At 38.5% G+C, this 19,859-nt stretch overlaps 1 protein-coding gene across 2 annotated transcripts in view; it reads left to right on the forward strand.

The window, feature by feature from the left end:
* The window catches only part of AK5 (adenylate kinase 5), a 214,700-nt gene that overhangs the window by 41,954 nt on the left and 152,887 nt on the right, over positions 1-19,859 (forward strand). For both annotated transcript variants that reach the window (XM_012722539.1, XM_004679135.2), the window contains exon 6: positions 3,833-4,024. In XM_012722539.1, the coding sequence (XP_012577993.1) occupies positions 3,833-4,024 (192 nt within the window). The remainder of the gene's footprint in view (positions 1-3,832; positions 4,025-19,859) is intronic.

Here is a 19,859-nt window from a genome sequence, read left to right on the forward strand (position 1 = left end):
ACTGCTGTATGCTAACCTGCTGTGCCACCAGGGAGGGCCTAGTTTACTTTTCTTAACCCCAGTCATCTGTTGTTTTAGTTATACCAAACAAAGACAGCAAGTGACACACAAGTAGAATGTGAAATAACTTTGCAGGTCAACTTCAATTATGTTTACAGATATCAAGTTCTCTCATTGACCAAAATATCCTAGATATTTCACTCATTTTTTGTAATTCTAAAGCTGCTTTTTTAAAAATCTATTAATTTTAAAACAATAAATAAAATGTCATTTTATTCAAAGTGTAAAAGGGTCTAACAAATTTTGAAGCTGTCTCTAGTATTTGAAAAGCCAACAGAGAAAGACAGGCCTATAGGTATCTGTAAGTCTATCCATAACATTCTTACATTATAGAGGGATAAACATTTTGTAGTTTGAAACAAAGCACAAAATGTGTTCAAGTAAACCATCTATTTGTTAAATGCATGGATTTCAAAATGAACCTTGAATCTGCACTCCATCCTGAGCTCAAGTACTTTAGGCTTTTCCTATATTTTAATGTAAGTTATGACTAAGTCAACTATGATATAATGCCATTTTAATTTATTTGTCAAAAATGGCTTTTTTCATAACTTGTGTAAATTTAAAATGATGTCATCTTTACCTCATATGTGAATATTACAATATGATACTTGATAAAAGCTTTAACTTCAGAATATCTCTTTGTCATATTTCACACCCAAAATGACAAAGTTATTTCCTAAACTGCTAAGGCTTTCAAAAGCCATTTAGAATTTTAAAGACTGGGAAATACTAAACTATTGAAATGAAGCAGGATTTCTCCCCCCACCCCCCTTTTATTTACTGTTGAGAAAACTGAGGCTCAGAGACATTAAACAATTTGCCTAAGGATAAACAATTACCGGATGGTGGATTCCAGCTCAAAATCAGGAAAATGTGATTCTAAAATTCATGCTCTTAGACATGTAACTGAGTGTGTTCCTGTGGGAACTAGCAATAAAGGGAGTGAATATTATTACAAAGACAAATTCCATCGGCTAGCTCAGAAGACTGATGTTTTGGTGAGTGAGGGTGAGAAATTATACTACAATTTCTAGCTGAGAGAGTTAGGAAAGTGATGTTGCTTCCAAATAAATAAATAGACAAGTAAATAAGCAAGATGGGAATTTCATTTAAATAAAATGATGCTGAGATTGAGTTTGGCTGTTCTGAGTTACAAATAACAGAAAATTTACTAGAAGAGCCGTCACATAAACATTTGAAAATATAGAATTTAGTTGCTATTAAACATCAGTGCTGAAATGCAGATTTGAAAATCCATCAACCAGGGAAGTGGTTGAAGCCAGAGCAATAGAAAGGCACTGAGAGAATAAGAACCTGGAAAGGGAAGAAAACAAAGTGATAGTCTAAGTCTTGGGGAAGCCCCCACTGGGATACCTGAGAGTGAAAAAACATGAGTTGAAAGAAAAATTAAATAGAGAATCTGAACCATGTAGAATCATGAAAACCAAGAGGTAGAAAACATCACTAAAATTTACTAAGCGCTTAACATGGGTCAATTTGTTGTGTGTTTTATATAGACTGTGCTATTTAATCTTCATAACTCAGCAAGGTAGGCTCACACATCTGTACTGACAGGTGAGGGCATGGAGGAGGCTTATCAACATGCCCATCCTGAGCAGCTTAGTCCCAAGGAAAAATATGGAATTCTTGTTTCCCAGCTCCCAAGTCTGTGTTCCAGCCAGTGGTCCCCAGAATGTACAAAGCAAACTGTAGTGTTATGGGAAAAATTGTTCACACTGAAGTAATATTATCTCATTCTTTTTAAACCTTATTTTTGTTTATATTTTACAATAGGCATTCTAATTAGTATGGTAATAAATGCATATCATACTTATAATTAATTTATAAATTATAAGCATATACTTATAGAGGTGGGTGCGAGAGATAGGGGGTGAGTACATTAACCAGAGATAGAGTCAGGAGTGGAACAGGCAGATCTACTAAATCACAAAATTGAGGGCAGCAGCAGGCGAGACAGGAGAGACTGGTTGTGTCGTGGGGGTTAGCTCTCTGTTGGGGATCAAACTCAGGCTGCAGTGGCTGGTGGTAGCTTGATGGTGCTGAAGTTTTAACCCCTGTGCCACCAGGGACAGCCTCATTCTTGTGGATTTAAATTAAAACTTCATTTCATAGGTTCTTTTCATGCCATTCTTTAGTATTTTCAGATATTCATGAAGGCCTTGGCCCTTTGGTGCTTTGTAATAGAGGACACCTGGGTTATCAATATCAGCTTTAACTTGCCTGGCCATGTGAACCCAGGCAAATACCTAATTTTTCAGAAGCTTTGTTCATCTATAATAGGGAAATGATACAATAAACCCTCACTTACTGTTGTCTACGGTTCTTGGACATTGCTATTTTAAATAAAACAGTGTATAAGAAAAGCAGGTCTGCTGCCCAGGTTTTTCTCATCAGTATTATAATAAAAGAACTTGGGAAGAAAGACTCTGCTGTTTAACTTAAAGGCAGTTGTAAAGTTTATCCACATTATAAGGAAATAACCAAGCACTGGGCCTGGCAGCTTGTAGCCACTTTTTAAACAGCAGAAAATAATGATAGTATTACAGGGTACCCCAATGTGAACTGGGTGCCTTGTCTGTGGGTCCTCACCCGCTTAAAATTCAATTGTACTGCAGTCACACACAAAAGGGTCAATAATGGGTTTCTTTACAAAAGGGGAAAGGAAAATATACAACTCAGAGAAAAAGAGAGAAAGATATAAGTTAACTAGAACATCCTACCAGCTCTGCTGACTTGGAACTCCAATACACTGATAGCTCAAGTGCCAAATGACCAGCCACCAGCCTCTCAGTCCAGAGAGTGCGCCCCGCCGTCCAGAGAGCTACATGGTGCAGAGAGAGATGCAGTCCAGAGAGAGAGCATCTCACATCACTCCCTTATAGCTCCCCAAAAGTCCCAGAATGCCTGCTTAGCTCCGCCCATGGGTCCTTGCAGTTCTCTCCTTGGTACTGCTGGGAGTTGTAGTTTCCAATCACTGGAGTAGGAGGTGGAGAAAACTGGAGTAAGAGGTGGAGTCCACAAAACTCTGCAGAGTTCCTTTAGGACATCCTTTCCCCTAACAATAGTACCTATTTATTGGGGAGAACATCTCTGGTCCAATAGCCAGCTCCTCTAAAACAAATCACAGGGTCTCCCTGGTGGGGAAACAGGTTAAAGCACTGCATTATAAGAAGCCATTGCAGCATGAGTTGGATCCCCAATCAGGGAGCTGACCTACATGGTACAGCAGACCTCTCCTGACTGCCCGCTGTTCCCCTCAGCAGTGTACTTCATCGACCTGCCTGTTCTGCTCCCCACTCTGTCTCTGGTGAATCCTCTCATCCACCACCCCTCTCTGGTCTGTACCCCAGTTCTGTATGCATAAATAAATAAATCTTTAAAAACAAACAAACAAGTCACATATACCTCTGGTAAAGTTGGTCCTATATTGTTCTTAATTCAACCTGAAAACTTATTTGTGCATAAACCAAACAATATTTTTCTGAAATGTGTAGAGCCACCATATACAGCTCTGTGGGCTTTGGGTTAAGCCCTTCACATATTCTGTGACGAGAGTGATGCTCCTGGCACGCGGACTCCAGGGGCCACTGCTCTCCTGGCCTCAGGTAGCATTGCAGCCCCAGAAATGCATGTGTGTAACAGAGGGAAATACATGGCACCTCAGCTGAGCTGAAGGAATGATGCCACTGTCTGCCCTCATGTTGGCTGGTATATTGAACACATGGCTGTGTGTTTTATGCCTCCACAGATTTGCACCCCTGACTTGGTGGTATTTCTGGCTTGCGCCAATCAGAGACTCAAGGAAAGATTGCTGAAGCGTGCAGAGCAGCAGGGGCGGCCTGACGACAATCTGAAAGCTACACAGAGGAGATTAATAAACTTCAAACAGAATGCGGCTCCGTTGGTGAAATATTTCCAAGAAAAGGGGCTCATCATGACAGTAAGTTGTCTGTGCATTTACATGTCCAGTAAATGAATCCATATTCTAATGAACATGGATTCTAGTGAATCCATGTTCTAGTTTAGAAATCCTCTTTCTTAAAAAGTGGCTTTGGTTGGCGGGAGTTAGGGGGAAGGATAGTGCAGAGTCAAAGAAATAAATCAAGTTATTTTGATCTGATTTGTTTTTATAAAGCCATATTGGTAAAAACACTTTCATTTTAGTGTGTTTCCTGCAAGAGATAATAATAAACTTTAGCCTTGGCTAGAATTATATAGCTGCTAATGAAAAACTTTTGAGATAATTTTCAAATAAATTTTTTGGGAAATTTTGATATAATTATTTGAATAATTTGAAGCAATGCTTGTGCAGTTTCTTAACTCTGCTGCTTTGGAAACCAAATAAAATTGGTTCACTTAAAACTCATATGGTTGGTACAGAGTTATACTGAACATGTAAGTTATACTTTGTCATAATGTAGCACATTAAAAAATGACATTCGGATGGCTCAAAATGTTTCTGAAAGGTTGGACATGTCATAAGGAAGTGATAGTGTCTAAAAATTGAAGGCATTGATCATTCTGCCCCATTAGTATAATGCAAATTTTTTTTTATTCAAAAGGGCAGGTTTATCATAAAATGGGAAAGGAAGGAAAGTGTGCTTTCACAGACACAGAGGACAGAAAGAGTCGCCTCTGAAAGGGACAGGTTTGTTAAAGGAGACTCCTGTCTAGTAAGAGGCGGGCAGCCTTGGGAGAGAGCCACCTCAGCTGCTTTGCAAACAGAGGTTGGTGCAGAAACACACCTGCATGGTCACAAGCGAGCAGAGAGCTGCTGCCACAATGCAGATATTAATGTTTTCAGGAATGGTTAGCTTGTTTTGTGGTTAACGATACTCAAAGCCCCTGTGAAGGATAATATGAACTATATAGTTAATGCAGTTATTGGTCTAAAGGGCCTTCATATAGTTACTAGACTAGAGGATCTCAGCTAAATGTATGACCCCCATAATAGCAGAGATTCAACTATTAAAATGAAGGAGACAAAGAGAATCATAGGCTAACTGAAAACGGAACATTATGGAAAAAGACGATATAACTAGCTGATGACTGCAGCACTTTCTCTCTGACCTTGGCACTTCTCAGCAGACAATGAAGTCTCATCTAGTAAGGTTACAAGTCACTGTAGAGGAACTGATAAAATTGATACACGCCCACCCAATGAAATGCACAGATGCTTTTCTCAGATTTTATAAAGTCCACTGACACCTTCCCATCTACGACCTGATAATACCTGGACTAAAACCATGTTATTGACTGAGATGCCCTTAGATCTGAAAGAGAACATTTGAATAATAATGTATTTGTTTTCTTTTTAGCACTATAAGAGATATTTATTAGGAGTTGCTCTTTGAGTCAGAGTTGTCATGTCAGAGATTATAAATCTGATCTGAAAATTGTTCATCATGCCAGAGTTTATTTTATGATCTAAAAGAGAACAGTTAGTAATCGGAAGGGCTCAAGGAAATTAGGATGGATGTGACTGTGACTATTTTTTATTAAGGTTATTGCTTATTTGTCTCACAAATTATCAATGTTGACTTCTCCATTGTGTCATGATAAAAGACATTTACCTTACAGACCAAACCCCAACTGCTAGGTGCAGAGCCAGAGTTTTAATTGATATTTGCAAGGCTAAGGTATTACCAGAGTGTCTCTGATTACTCCCTGCTTGTCACGTTCGTCATCACAAGCAAAGCAGATTTCCAAAATGAATGCAGAGTGGGAATTGTTAATTTACTAATATTTTGCACAGAGGTGAAATGCCTTTGCCTCTAATTGCAGGAGTCAATAGCAATGTCGATGACAGCCTGTAACCTCGCTAGAAAAACCAAATAAACTTTCAGATAAACTTCTCTAATTATTGGGAGAAGACTTGTCTTGGGAAGTCACCTTTTGGAAAGTGATGAACACAAACACAGGCTAAGTTCTCGAGAACATAATTTGAAATTTTAGTTTGACAAGGGAGCAACTATTACATCCTGAATACATGTACTTCAGAACCTGGGCCATAGTTCACTTTTGGAATTAAAATGTATTTGGTGACTTTCCTTATTTTAAAGATGAGTTAGAGCATAAACATAAATATCTTTATTAATCATATGCATCTTGAGATTTTAATAAAGTCTGGAGGGTAATAGATGAAATGCAAACCTTTCATTTTCTCTGTAGCATTTTCTTTTACTTCTGCCTGCCCCCCAAATTGATTCATCTGTTAATTCAATAAATATTTACTGAGATCCAAGAGGTGCCACACTCTGCTAGGTGCCAGAGGCACATATAAGCAAAGGGTAAGGATGTTTATTTTATTCACTGACATATTTTAGGTACCTAGGACACTGTCTAACAAATGCATGGAATTTACAGTCTATGGAGACAGATGTAAGAATGAGTTATTAAATGTTATGGCTGTTGCAGAGAAGTATGTGTGGAATGTCCTCACGTATGTCATGCACTCTGTTACCAGTTGGAATTCTCTACAGCGAGATGAATAGACTCTATACCTGCCCACAGATAGGACTGGTCATTTATTTTGGTGTGAGATTTGTTTTTTTTTTTTTAAGATTTAGTTATTTGTGCATACAGAACTGGGGTACAGGCCAGAGGCTCAGGGCGGTGAGAGGATTCACCAGAGACAGAGTGGGGTACAGAACAGGCAGATCAATGAAGTACACTGCTGAGGGGAGCAGCTGGCGGGTCAGGAGAGGTCTGCCTCGCCATGTGGATCTCCTCCTGGGCAGGCGGGAATCGAACTCATGCGGAAGTGACTTTAGCTTAGTGCATAGCTTTAACCCGCTGCACCACCAGGGAGGGCCTGGTGTGAGATTCTTTTTTTAAAAGATTTTATTTATTTGTGCATACAGAACTGGGGTACAGGCCAGAGGTGCAGAGGCAGTGAGAGGCTTTACCAGAGACAGAGTGGGGAGCAGAACAGGCGGAGTGACGAAGTACACTGCTGAGGGGAGCAGCGGGCGGGTCAGGAGAGGTCTGCCGCGCCATGTGGTCACCTCCAGGGCAGGCGGGAATCGAACTCATGAGGAAGTGGCTTTAGCTTCTTAGTACTGTGCTTTAACCCGCTGTGCCACCAGGGAGGGCCCCTGGTGTGAGATTCTTAAAGATGATATAGACCAACTACTTCCCTCTCAGTCCTGTCGAGAAACTCTATTTTATTGTTTCTCTCTCCTAGGACTTTGGAGTTTGAAACCCTTGATGTGGAATATCTGTTATTTCATAAATGTCTGATGTTCCAGGAGTTTGTCTGTGAATTGACCTCATGGTGTTGTTGTGGTGAGATGAGATAACAATTGTTAAGGTGACAGAAAGTGGCAGTGCAGAAGCAAGCAGTATTTGTGACATGCCACAGTGCCACATTGCCTGGTTCGAATTCCAGCGGGGCCGTCTACCACCTGTGTGCCCTCCTCAGGCTACTTACCTTGTGATTCAGATGCTTACCCTGCAAATTGGGTATAGTTGTTCCTTACTTCGTGTAGTGTGAGATTGTGAGAAGTAAATGCATTTCAAGTGCGTAGAACAGTACCTGGGACATTGTACAGGCAATTTTAGGGATGGAAATGATTTTATACATTTTTAAAAGATTTAATTACTTATGCATACAGAACTGGGGTGCAGGCCAGAGGTGCAGGGATGGTAAGAAGATTCACCAGGGACAGAGTGGGGAGCAGAACATGCAGATCGATGAAGTACACTGCTGAGGGGAGCAGCGGGCGGGTCAGGAAAGGTCTGCTGCACCATGTGGGTCAGCTCCAGAGCGGGGGATCGAACTCTCACTGAAGCGACTGCGGCCAGCTTGCAGTGCTGTGCTCCTAACCCACTGTGCCACCAGGGAGGGCCAATTTTATAATTTTCATGTTTTTCCCTCTCTCTTCCTTCTACCTCTAATGCCCATCTTTTAGAACCTATAATTATCTCTTAACAATTCTTGTTCTTGGAAGGTACACTGTTGCCTTTTTTCAGTAGATAAATTTTTGAAGAAATTCAAAGTATTTAGGTTTCAAAACCATCACCCTGATTTTTTTCTTTAAAAGTATCTGTTAGTTATAAAATTATGCCAGTGTTTTCTTTAACGTCTATGTCATCTGTATAATCAAGCTGTATAACTGGCTGTGTCTGAATAATGTGATAGAATTATAACAGACACAAACCCATTCTTTTTTCTTGTTTTACTTTGTTATTGACTGTATTTGCTGGCAGATTTAACTAAAGAACACACACAGTTTGACTCCAGAGAAAACCTAATCAAATGTCTGTATATAGCCATCTGTGCAAGGGTGAATTTAATGATACGAAATTGCAAAGCTAGTATGCTGGGAAATTCACAGAATCTTTTCAAACAAGCTTATGCTTTTAACTTATCATAAGGTCGGATTTGTGATTGTTCACCATGTCTTTTACAGCTTTGTGCTTCTAATTACAGTTTAGGATACTATGAGTTTCCAAAGTTTATCAAGAGTTTCATCCACGTTTGAGTACTGTGGAGACTAGGAAAGTTGCCTTACTGAAGTATAAGCTTTGTCTCATGACATTTTGGAACACTTGAACTTGATAAAACTATATAACTCTTCCCCAATAATTTTCTTCTTTTTCCTTTTGCGCCACCACCCCTTACCCTAGTTACCCTTCACCCATCCACTTCCCTCTGAACCTCAAAAACCATATTTGGCTTATGGGTGTCTGATAGTTAATACTTATTTTGCTTTGTCAGTTCATCTGCTGTGGTTCCTTGTTTTGCTCATATATGTGAAAAGGTCCAATACTTGTCTTTATCTTTCTGATTTGCTTTACTACATGTAGTTCGTTCCTTCCATTTTGTGGTAAGTGGTGATATTTAGCTGACATAACTGAAGAGTGTTCCATTCTATGTATAGATCACATCTTCTTAATCCAGGCCTCTCTCGGTGAACACTTAGGCTTTTTCCATTTTCTTCTATTGGAGAATATTTATTTTTCTATTGGAAATAAAGCTACAATAAATATATGAACCATATCAATTTTTGAGTTGATGGCTTCACATTCTTCACATAAGGTGAACATAAGTGGGTTTCTGGGTCACCCAGTATTCTCATTTTTAGTTTTTAAAGTAGTTCCAGATGGCACCCCAAAATGGCTGTACCAGTTTGTATTCCCTAACTACAACGCATTAGGGCTCCTCTGTATTCACATCTCTCCAGCACTTGTATTGGGAGAATCTTTTTATATTTGTCATTCTCACAGGTGTGGGGTGGTATCTCATTATGATTTTGATTTGCATCTCCCTTATTAAAGGTGATATTGAACTTTTTTTATATATATCTATTGGCCTCTGTATATCCTCTATGGAGAATTGTCGATTCAGATCTGCTGCCCATTTATTAACTGGGTTGTCTGTTTTCTATTGTTAATTAAGTTTCTTATATATCTTGGATAATGAGTATAAGTTCGAGATTAACCCCTTGTCAGTTAAGTAATGTGTGAATAATTTCTCATATATTTTCTCAATGTGTAAAAAGCTTTTTAATTTGAGATATCCCATTGTTTATTTTTGCTTTCATTTTTCTTGCCATAAGAACTCAAAAACCATCTTTATCATTGATGTGATGAAACTTATCACCAGTGTTTTCTTTTATGTATTTTTATCATTGACTTTTTTTTTTTTACAATAAAACCCTTTAGTTCTTCTTTTACTTTTGACTTTGATATATTCTTTTATGTTCTTCTGTGAAATTCATTCCCCCTCCTTAAATTTTGAATGATAGTCTAGCAATATAAAGAAGTCTAAGTTAGAGATTTTTTTCCTTAAAGACTGAGTATTTCCTATTATTCCCATTTAAAAATTTTTTTTATTTTTTTATGTTTATCAGACCTAGAATGTAGGCCAGAGGTGTGAAGGGTGAGAGTATTCACAGAGTGGGGAGCAGAACTGGCAGACTTATTGAAATACAACTGCTGTGGAGAGTGGTGGGCAAGACAAGAGAGGTCTGCTCTGCCATGTGGGTCAGCTCCCTGGCCGGGGGTCGAACTCATGTTGCAGTGGCTGGCGATAGCTTGATAGTGCTCAGATGTAGACCCTGCACCACCAGGGAGGCCCTGTTATTCTTTCTCATCTAGTAGGCAGCCTCAACCTCTAAGCTCTGATTAGCACTAGATACAGCATTAGGAGGGGATTATGGTTGAGACGGGGTCACAGATCCTATTCTTTTTATGTTTCTAGTACAGAGTCTTGCCCTTGGGTGCTTGCTTCTGGTATTAGGACCCAGATGCTTGAATTCTGGTTAACAGCAGTAGACCATTTAGCTATTATCTTCGCTTAAATCCCCAGATCAGTGGAGGCTGCAGATAATAAACACTCTGAAAGCAGCTATAGCTGATCTGATCTAACATATTCACCATTAGAGTATCACACAGAGCATGTTACTGCCCTGAATTATCTCTGTGCTTTGCCTGTTCATCCCTCACCACTTCTCCTTATACCCCGGCTCCTGGAAACCACTGTCCTTTTTTTTTCACTACCTCCTTTTCCAGAATGTCACATCATTGATATCTACAGGTTTTACTTTTTCCAGAATGTTGCATCATTGATATCTTGGAGTATTCATTTCAGATTGACATCTTTCACATTGTAACATGTCCTTCCATTTCCTCCATGTCATTTCATGGCTCGATAGCTCATTTATTGTGCTCAGAATAATATTCCATTGTCTGGATGTACTATAGTTTATCCATTCACCTACTGATGGATATCTTGGTTACTTCTAAATTTTGGCATCTGTGATAAAGCTGCAAATATCCATATGCAGTATTTTATGTGGACATAAATTTTCATTTATTTGGCTAAATACCAAGGAGCATAATTACTAGATCCTAGCATAATAATATATTCAGTTTTCATTCTTTTTTTTCCTTTTATTGAGATAACATTTGGTTTATAGCACTGTGATTTAGAGGTATGGGATCTCTCCCTTCAAGTGTTCCCACCCCACAACTACCTCCAAAACATCCATAGTCCTCCACCATAGTCCATAGTGCTTCCTACCACATTCTTCTCTCCCCCGTCTGCTCTGGTTTTACAGTGAGATTCCTAGAATTTTTTTTATCAGTTTGGCTTTATTTGACTTTCTTTTGTTTCTCTAATTTTTTTAAGTTTTCTAAGAAGCCTCCAATCTGTCTTTCCAAGTGTACCATTTTGCATTCTCATCAGCAATGAATGAATGAGTGAGAGCATATGTTGTTCACAAAATTACCAGTATTTGATGTTGTCAGTGTTTTTGGACTAGGAAAATCCCATTTATTGTTGCCATTGTTTGAAAAGACATTTTTAGTACACACACACACGCGCGCACACACACAAAGGAATGCCATGGTTCCGTTTGTCTTTAAATAAATCTGTTTGCTTTTAAGAAAATCCCCCAACATTCACCTTATTTTTCTCATCATGCTTTAGGTTAGGGAACATTTCATCCCAAGCTGACATCATGCTAGGCTATCCCAGACACAGAGCACATCCTTGTCAAAGCATTCGCCAGACATTGTCCTTGAGCCTCTGACAACCCCATTTTGCACTACATTTGCTTAAGTTACGCCAAAACACTTCCTTCACGTTAAAAAATACCTCCGTTATGTATTTCAGATATACCATTTAAGTTACATTATTTCCGCCCACCAGATACTCCTGGCTAAAGGAAAAATAAACAAGAATAATTTAGACAGACTGTTGACTAATTATTTGATAATTAACTTCGAGTTTCATATACATCAACACAGACATTTAAAATACAAGAATCCTTATGCCTGAATTCCCAGTGCACAGCCAATGGTTAATTATCACCTTCTCTGCTAGCATCACTGCACAGGATAGTGGGGAAAAATCTGAATAGCACAAACCCTCAGCAGACTCAGCAACCCACCTAACATAAGACGAGATGAAAACATTTGTTAGCATTTTACCCAAACAAACCCATTCTCCTAAAGTTGCTAAGAGAAGAATTTGTTATTGCATCTCAATGCTTGAAGTGAATGAATTTGTAATATAAAATGTGGCCAAAAATGTGTTCCTTTTTAAATACCATTTCTTATTATATCTTGTTTAAACATCCACTGATACGTACCCAAAAGCCTCCAGTAATTCCTACTTGGTAGACAAGGGGGAATTTCCAAAGGTTATTAACTAGGAAAGGCTATGGAGTTATTCTTGATGGCATTTGCTTTGGTGATGATGGTAAACCTTGATGTATGTCCCTCTGAGTCTGTGTGTTCAGTTGCCCGAAGTATTTTTAAATTAAATGAATGGTAGCTTATGGTATGATACCTAATACTTATCAATTTTCAATGTAGAAAGCCCAGAAATAACATAAGAATATCCATTAGCTTATTTCTTATTTTCTCATTGGAACATAAAAGAAAATATCCATTTTCTTATTTGAATAAAGCTTATAAGGAATCCCATTGCCTGGGCAACACGCATTTATCAGATCTTACAATGCACTGAGCTGGCAGAATGGTGCTGTCCAGGAAAAAATTCTGTTGCTTTCTATGAGAGAGATTTCTGTTATCAATAGTACCCATTTCGTTCCCCTATTATCTGTGATTCTGATTTTTAAATGTCCAGAACTTAATTAAAAAATGAATCTGATTACTTTTAGAAACTCTCACTAATGTGAGCTCTAATAACTAAACAATGATATCACCAGTTTTGTTCTCTGGTCTTTTCTATAGAAAGGAGATAAAAGCATTGAAAGAGAAAGCTGTGTGCTTACAAAGTGGCAAGCCACATATAGCAAAGGAACAGCTAGTTTTGGGACAAATTATGCTGTTCCTAAACAGCATCAAAACAAGAGGGAAAACAAGCAGCTACCATATTTATAGCTAATTCTGGTGTTCTGTCTTGGAAATGAGCGAGCACCCTGACTCACAACTTACCCCAAACCAAAGCTCACCCGGTATCAGTCATATTCACACTTCACAGGCAGGGAGCAAACCAAATGACTCAGCGAATGCATCTTCTTGTAAGTGGGAAATTGATGTTGGTTAGATGGCAAACCTGCTGACAGCATCAACAAGTGCAAAATTATTTTCTATTATTATTATGATAGCTTATTTTTACATCATTTTGTGCCTTTTTCCATCTCAGTTGTAATCCCTGTGGGCTTCCCATCACCAATTCATCCATGTGCTATCACCATAGTCCCATGCACTCCCCTGCCCTATTTTTGATCCCATTCCCCACTCTAGTCCCTTAAAATGTCTCTGGTATATAGTTGTTTATCATTATTATTATTCCCCCAACTCTTGTCCTTTAGTCTCCTGCTATGAGTGAAACCATCCAGTATTTTTCATATTTTTTCTGGCTTATTTCACTGTGATCCCTCCAGCTCCATCCCTGTTGCTGCAAAAGGCATGTGTTTATCTTTTTTGATCACTGAGTAATATTCCATTGTGTATATGTACCACATCTCTTTAATTCAGTCATCTACTTTTGGGCAACAAATGCAATATTCTTATTGTAATTCAGGTTCTTATAGATGTTTCAAATGGCATTTAGCATTGTGAATACTCTCCAGAAAATAAATTTTCAGTTTATTTTTCCCAGATCCATTACAGGAATCACTATTAAAGCTCTAGTCTTATGAAACCTATTTTTAAAATATGTCCCTCAAAATGGATGCTGTGTTAGCAGGCATGAAAACAACATTTATCTTGTGCTGCATGTCCATCAAAGCTACTGGGTCCCCGGTGTGTTATCAAGGGGCCACTATGTTTTGAGAGCGATCTTTTTTTATCAAGCAGTAAGTCCCAACAGTAGGTTTAAAATATCTAGTAATGATGTAAAAATAAACTGTTATATATACATATATATATATATATGTATATATATATATGTATACACACACATATATATATATAGTAAAACATGGTGTGAAGAGATCTCCTTTTGTCCAAATTAGGTTGTTCCATTTACAGAGCACAGAGTAGATTTAGCATGATTCTAAAGTGCCCTGGGATTATGGGAATAGTAAATAAGCATTAAATTCAGTTTATAGTCTTTACCTTCATTAGTCATTAATAGAAGATTCAGCCAGTCCTTTGACAACTTGAACCCAGGCACTGAGTTCTCCTTGCTAACTATGAAACTCCTAGATGACATTGTCTTCCAATATGTCCAATTTACATTGGAAATCTTTTGTGTAGTGGGACCACGTTCCTTAATTGTCTTAGCTAGATCTTCTGGATAACTCCTGGATAACCTATACATCAGTGCTTTCTACTTACCTTGTACTTTCATGTTCTGGAGATGGTTTCTTTCAACCTAATGAACCAACCTCTGCTAGCTTTAAACTTTTCTTCCTCACCTCTCTCAGTCTTCAAATAATTGAGAAATGAGTGTCTGACTCCAGTTTAGTCTTTTGTTTAAAGGAATGTTGTAGCTGGTTTGATCTTCTATTCTGGCCATTAAAACTTCCCTCCTATCAGCAATAAAACTGTTTTGCTTTATTATTTATGTGTCCACTGGAGTAGCACTGCTAATAAGTTCCTTCAAACTTTTCCTTCACATTCACAATTTAGCTAACTCTTTAGTGTAAGAGATCTAGCTTTCAACCCATTTTGGCTTTTGATATGTCTTCCTCATCAAGCTTTTAGTTTTTAACAGAGGCAATACTTACTTTCATTTGAACACATGTAAGCTATTGTAGGGTTACTAATTTGCCCAATTTCAATATCACTGGGTCCCAAAAAATAGGCCTGAAGAGAGGGAGAGAGATGGGTGAACAGTCATTTGGTAGAGCAACAAGAACACACACTTATCTACTAAGTTTATTGTCTGATGTAGATACAGTTCATAGAGCCCCCAATCACAAAATCACTGACCACAGATCACTATACAATTGAAATGTAGTGAGAATTGCCAAAGTGTGGCAGAGACTTGAGGTGAGCTATTGCTGTTGGAAAAATGGGAGAATATGCTAAATGTAAGCTCTACAAAACACAAAAAGGTGAAATACAATAAAACCAGTAAGCATTAGTGGCTTGAATACAGCACAGGAAAATGTAAGTGGCACGCATAGAGATATAAGAGGTGAAGCAAAGTCAAGAGCAGAGAATTGACTCTTCTGGAAAGGTTAGGGGTTGTTTTATTGGAAAAACTGGCCCTTGAAAGGTAGGTAAGAACCCAGAAATGGGAAGAGAGGACATTTTAAGCAGTCATAATCAGACACAAGGCATGTAGGGTTATGAACAGAGATGTGCTGGCCAAACTGAGGAAGACACTGAAGGCTAAGGAGGAAGGGATATTTCTTAGATGTGGTCAAGCTTTAAAGGCTCTGAGCAAAGAACACCAGAACTAGAAGTGTCAAGTACGTATGTATCTCTATGTGAAACCCTGAATGGAGGAAGTGTCTGGAAGGATTTAACAGGGCCTAACCTAGAATGGTGACTGTTGTGACGCATGGTTTCATTTCTCCATGGGGCAAAATCTATAACCATCTGGAACCAAGTACAAACATGGGAGTAAATGAAAAAGTGCTACAAGGAAAACTAGTTCTCATGAGTGTGAATTTTCCCAGTTGAACCATTTTGATTTCCTACTTAAATAACATTCATGGCCCAGCTGAAAGGGAAGGAAAGGAATTTGGTAAGGACTGTGATCAGCTGAAGCACTCTGAAGTGAGTAACATTAGAATCTAAGCAAAGAGACAGCAGAGTCAGTTGAATCACCAATCATCCTTCCCTCAAATGTTTCCAAACACTCATTGAGGAGTGAATTAATGGTTAAGTCAAATATCAGTGGTTTAGATGGAACCATTTATTTTCATGGCATATAGTCATGATAAATATGAGGACATAATTCCATTAAAGTACTGCAGGGTAATCAGTTATCACTGGAAATAAAAGATTTATATCTGACTGGGATGCATTTGATTATAAGTATACTTAATAGATGAATAGCTATGATTTCAACAATTTTATTTGACTTGTATAAAAATAAGTACAGAGATGGATGACCCAGGCTGGTTCAGTGATTAATGAGTTCATCAAGGGGCCATACTTCTTGTTTCTCTCTGTTCCACCTTCTTTAATATATGCCCTCATTGTAACAAAATGGCTGCTGTTGTTCTAGTGGTCAAATCCACATTCCAAATAGGACAAAAGAGTTAGGGTAAAGTAGAAGGTGGTCACATTTAATACCCTTCATTAGGAAAGCAAAGGCTTTCCTATAAGCTTCCTCTCCCTCCATTTTTAGTCTGGGAAATGAATTATTTAGCATCTCAGCCTCTGGTGTGTTGGAAAACAAAATGAAAGGGGCTAGAATAAATATTGAGAAAGCCAGCCTATAGATTGTGGTCACTACAAGGTTAAAAAAAATTACCTGTTTTCTTTGTTTAAAAAGATATGAGGAAGCACATTTATAAATAATTCTATCAGAGTCTGTATCTACTAATAAAACTACTTTTCACTGTGTACTTTCAGTGTGTACTTTATTCACTTTATATCTAATTTTTACAATAGACCTTCAAATTTTAATGAAAAAAAAATCAGACTCAGAGAGGTTCTGGTACATATTGTAAATCCTAAAGGCAGTAAATAAGGGAAGTGAAGTTTGAGTTAATAATTTAGGATTGAGTCAGACTTGTATTCAAGCAAAGTCGTAACCTGTCTTTCTCAAAATAGTCTTAAAAGATATTGAAATTACATATTAATGTGAACTACAAGTAGATACTAAGAAGAACTGATATCCAACTATTATCATAGCAAAATAAGAAATACAATTTTAGGAGATATGGAGAACATACTATATAAAATGCTATGACAGCTGCTTTCCAAATATTTACCTCTTTTAATCACTCAATCATATATGGTAGATAATAAAATTTAGTTCCTTACATATGCCAGGTGTCTTACCTAAATTCACTCATTTTAAATAAGTGCAAGAATCTGCTATCCCTTCTCAGCTCACCCCTAAACTGCAGAGCTGACACTTGCCTCACCCACTCCGTGTCTCATTTTGACATTACGCTGTCTCCTCTGTTCTGCCCGCTTTATCCTTCAGGCTCGGCATGAGCTCTTGTCTGAGCTGCATGACTGGCTTCCCTCATCATTCATCTTGCCTTTTCCCAACCAGCCACTGCTGGACATCTCTTACCAAGCACTGCCTCAGGGTGATGCTTCCTGTGGGATAGAGTGATGCCAGTGGGATTGGGTGGACATGGAACCACACACTGTTCTGAAGGTCCCCAGGTTGGGGAGGGTGTCAAAGAAGGGAGAGGGAAGAGAAGATAAATGAGAGAGACTTCAATGCAACTAACCATTATTAGGACAGAAAGATATCCAAAGAGCTACAAGATGGAGAAAATGGCCTCTGCCTTCTCTGTGGCAATTCTGGAGGATCTGAACGGACCCAAACACTCTGGACAATATGTGAAAGTTGCTCCATGCATTGAAAGAAATAATTAGGCATTTGAAATTACTGAATGAGGAGTCATGGTCATAATGAAGTTCAGAGATGGGAATAGGTGGATAGAAAAGATGAATCTGGGTCTAAATATCCAGGGAAAGAGTAGGGATAGAAAAGAAATGTTGTCTTAACGATTTCAATTTCTTGTTGAGATCCTCCTTCTTGATTTAGGAATTTAATGGAACAAATTTAATAAGTTTAGGAATTTCATGAGTGTAATCTTAAAAATATATTCAATTCTTCAATTTAGTCTATTGTTTGGGGATCTCTAGCTAATATGGGATACATCTATATTAATGAAAACATGGACTTTTGGCTCTCCAATCTCCTAATTGAAGTAACTAAGCCCTAATTGCAAAAGGATATCTGTAGAAAAGAGGTGTATTGGTGTGTAAACTTGAGCACAACCATGTTCTCTTTAGTCGCCAACTTATTAGCAAGGACTGTGCCAGAATGGTGCTTAAAAATGCTTTTTAAGCTAATGCATAAATTAAGTTGGACTGAATGTACTAGTTCTAATAAGTTGAATGTGCCCAAGGCCTTGCTTTGACTTCATTCTTTTGGATTAGATAAGTCATTTTTTGTAGTGTTTTAGATTCCGGCTTTCATAAATTCATGCTTTTCCTGTGGTCTGGCCTCTAACCATTTGTCAATTCATGGGTTGTTTGAAGGTGTCAGCAACTGTGAGAGATTTCTCAGAAAATACCTGAGTGTTGCTTCAAACAATTTCTGCAATTGCTGACAATTTCAGGGTCAAGAAAGAAAAAGAGAAATAATAGACTCCTGGTAAAGAATTATGTTTCTTACTTGAAAATTTAATCTGAAAATACCAAGATTGTTGTGCAACATAAGATGTGATTTTTCCCCCCTCCATCCTGAAACTTCTGCTTAAAAAAATCTAAATACAGCTATCGCCTTCACATGATGTATACTTGGTAATATTTCTTCTTCATTTTTCTATCAATACTTCTAGAATTTATATGTTTATGACAAATTAATTCTGACAAAGTCTAAAAAGACAATACAGTCCTTTACACCTGAGGGACTAATGGAGCTGTCATTTCAAACTACATCCTCCCCATCTCAAGAGATCTCAAAGCCTCAAGTGAAATCTGCTTTATTAGTGATGTTGGAAGACTACCCACTTACTTCTGACTGGATACTCATTTCATCACTTCAATCAGAATTCTGAAATTTAGTACTAACAATATCAATTAATGTCCAAGCATTGTCTGGATAAACTATTCCAAGATGGTGCTGCAGCACTATAGTCTCTAAACTATTAGCCCTTCTTAAAAGTTGGAAGAGAGGCCCTCCCTGGTGGTGCAGTGGGTTAAAGCACAGCACTGAGAAACTACAGCCACTTCCGCATGAGTTCGATTCCCGCCTGCCCCGGAGGTGACCACATGGCGCGGCAGACCTCTCCTGACCCGCCCGCTGCTCCCCTCAGCTGTGTACTTTGTCGATCTGCCTGTTCTGTTCCCCACTGTCTCTGGTGAAACCGCTCACCGCCCCTGAGCCTCTGGACTGTACCCCAGCTCTGTATGCACAAATAAATAAATCTTTAAAAAAAAAATTGGAAGAGAAAAGAAGAAAAAGACATAGGAGACATCAGTGGCCTCAGATTGCCCACACTCTTCTCTCTCCCTGCAGTGCTGACAAGCCCATGGCTCTGTCTTGACCTGACTGGGCTTTCATACCTGAGGTGGCTTCCTCTAGGAAACTATCCTGATACCATAGACTCCTCCACTGAGTCCCATTTTGATCCCAGTCGTGACAGTTAGCTATTTTATAATTTTACTTATCTATGATTCTGGTGTCATTCTACTACAATTCTACTGTCTTTCTTCCTTTTAATTTTACTGTTGCTTTTAATATTTTGTTTGTAGCACATGGCTTAGAGATTTAAATTCACCTTGAAGATCTATTAGGGATTATGCTAAGTGAAGTAAATCAAAAGGAAAAAGACAAATATTGGATGATTTTACTTATAGGCAGAATATAGGGAAACCAGACAAAAGATCAGGGAAGATACAAAACTTTCAGGCTGACCACAGATTAGAAGCACCCAGCAGGGGAGGAGGAATAGGAGGAGTCAAAACAGGGGAGGGAAGTGCACAAGAAACTGTGGTAATAGATCACAGGTGCTGTGGTGGTGGGAGAATGGTGGGGACTACATCTGAGGGGAGAAATCAAATACTGTTCAAACATGAACAATGGGGCCCTCCCTGGTGACTCAATGGGTTAAAGTACCACATTATGAAGCTACAGCCACTTCAGCACAGGTTCGATTCCCAGCCAGGGACGTGACCTACATGGCGCGGCAGATCTC

Source organism: Condylura cristata, unplaced genomic scaffold, assembly GCF_000260355.1.
Source record: "Condylura cristata isolate star-nosed mole 26May11 unplaced genomic scaffold, ConCri1.0 scaffold00008, whole genome shotgun sequence".
Lineage (NCBI taxonomy): Eukaryota > Metazoa > Chordata > Mammalia > Eulipotyphla > Talpidae > Condylura > Condylura cristata.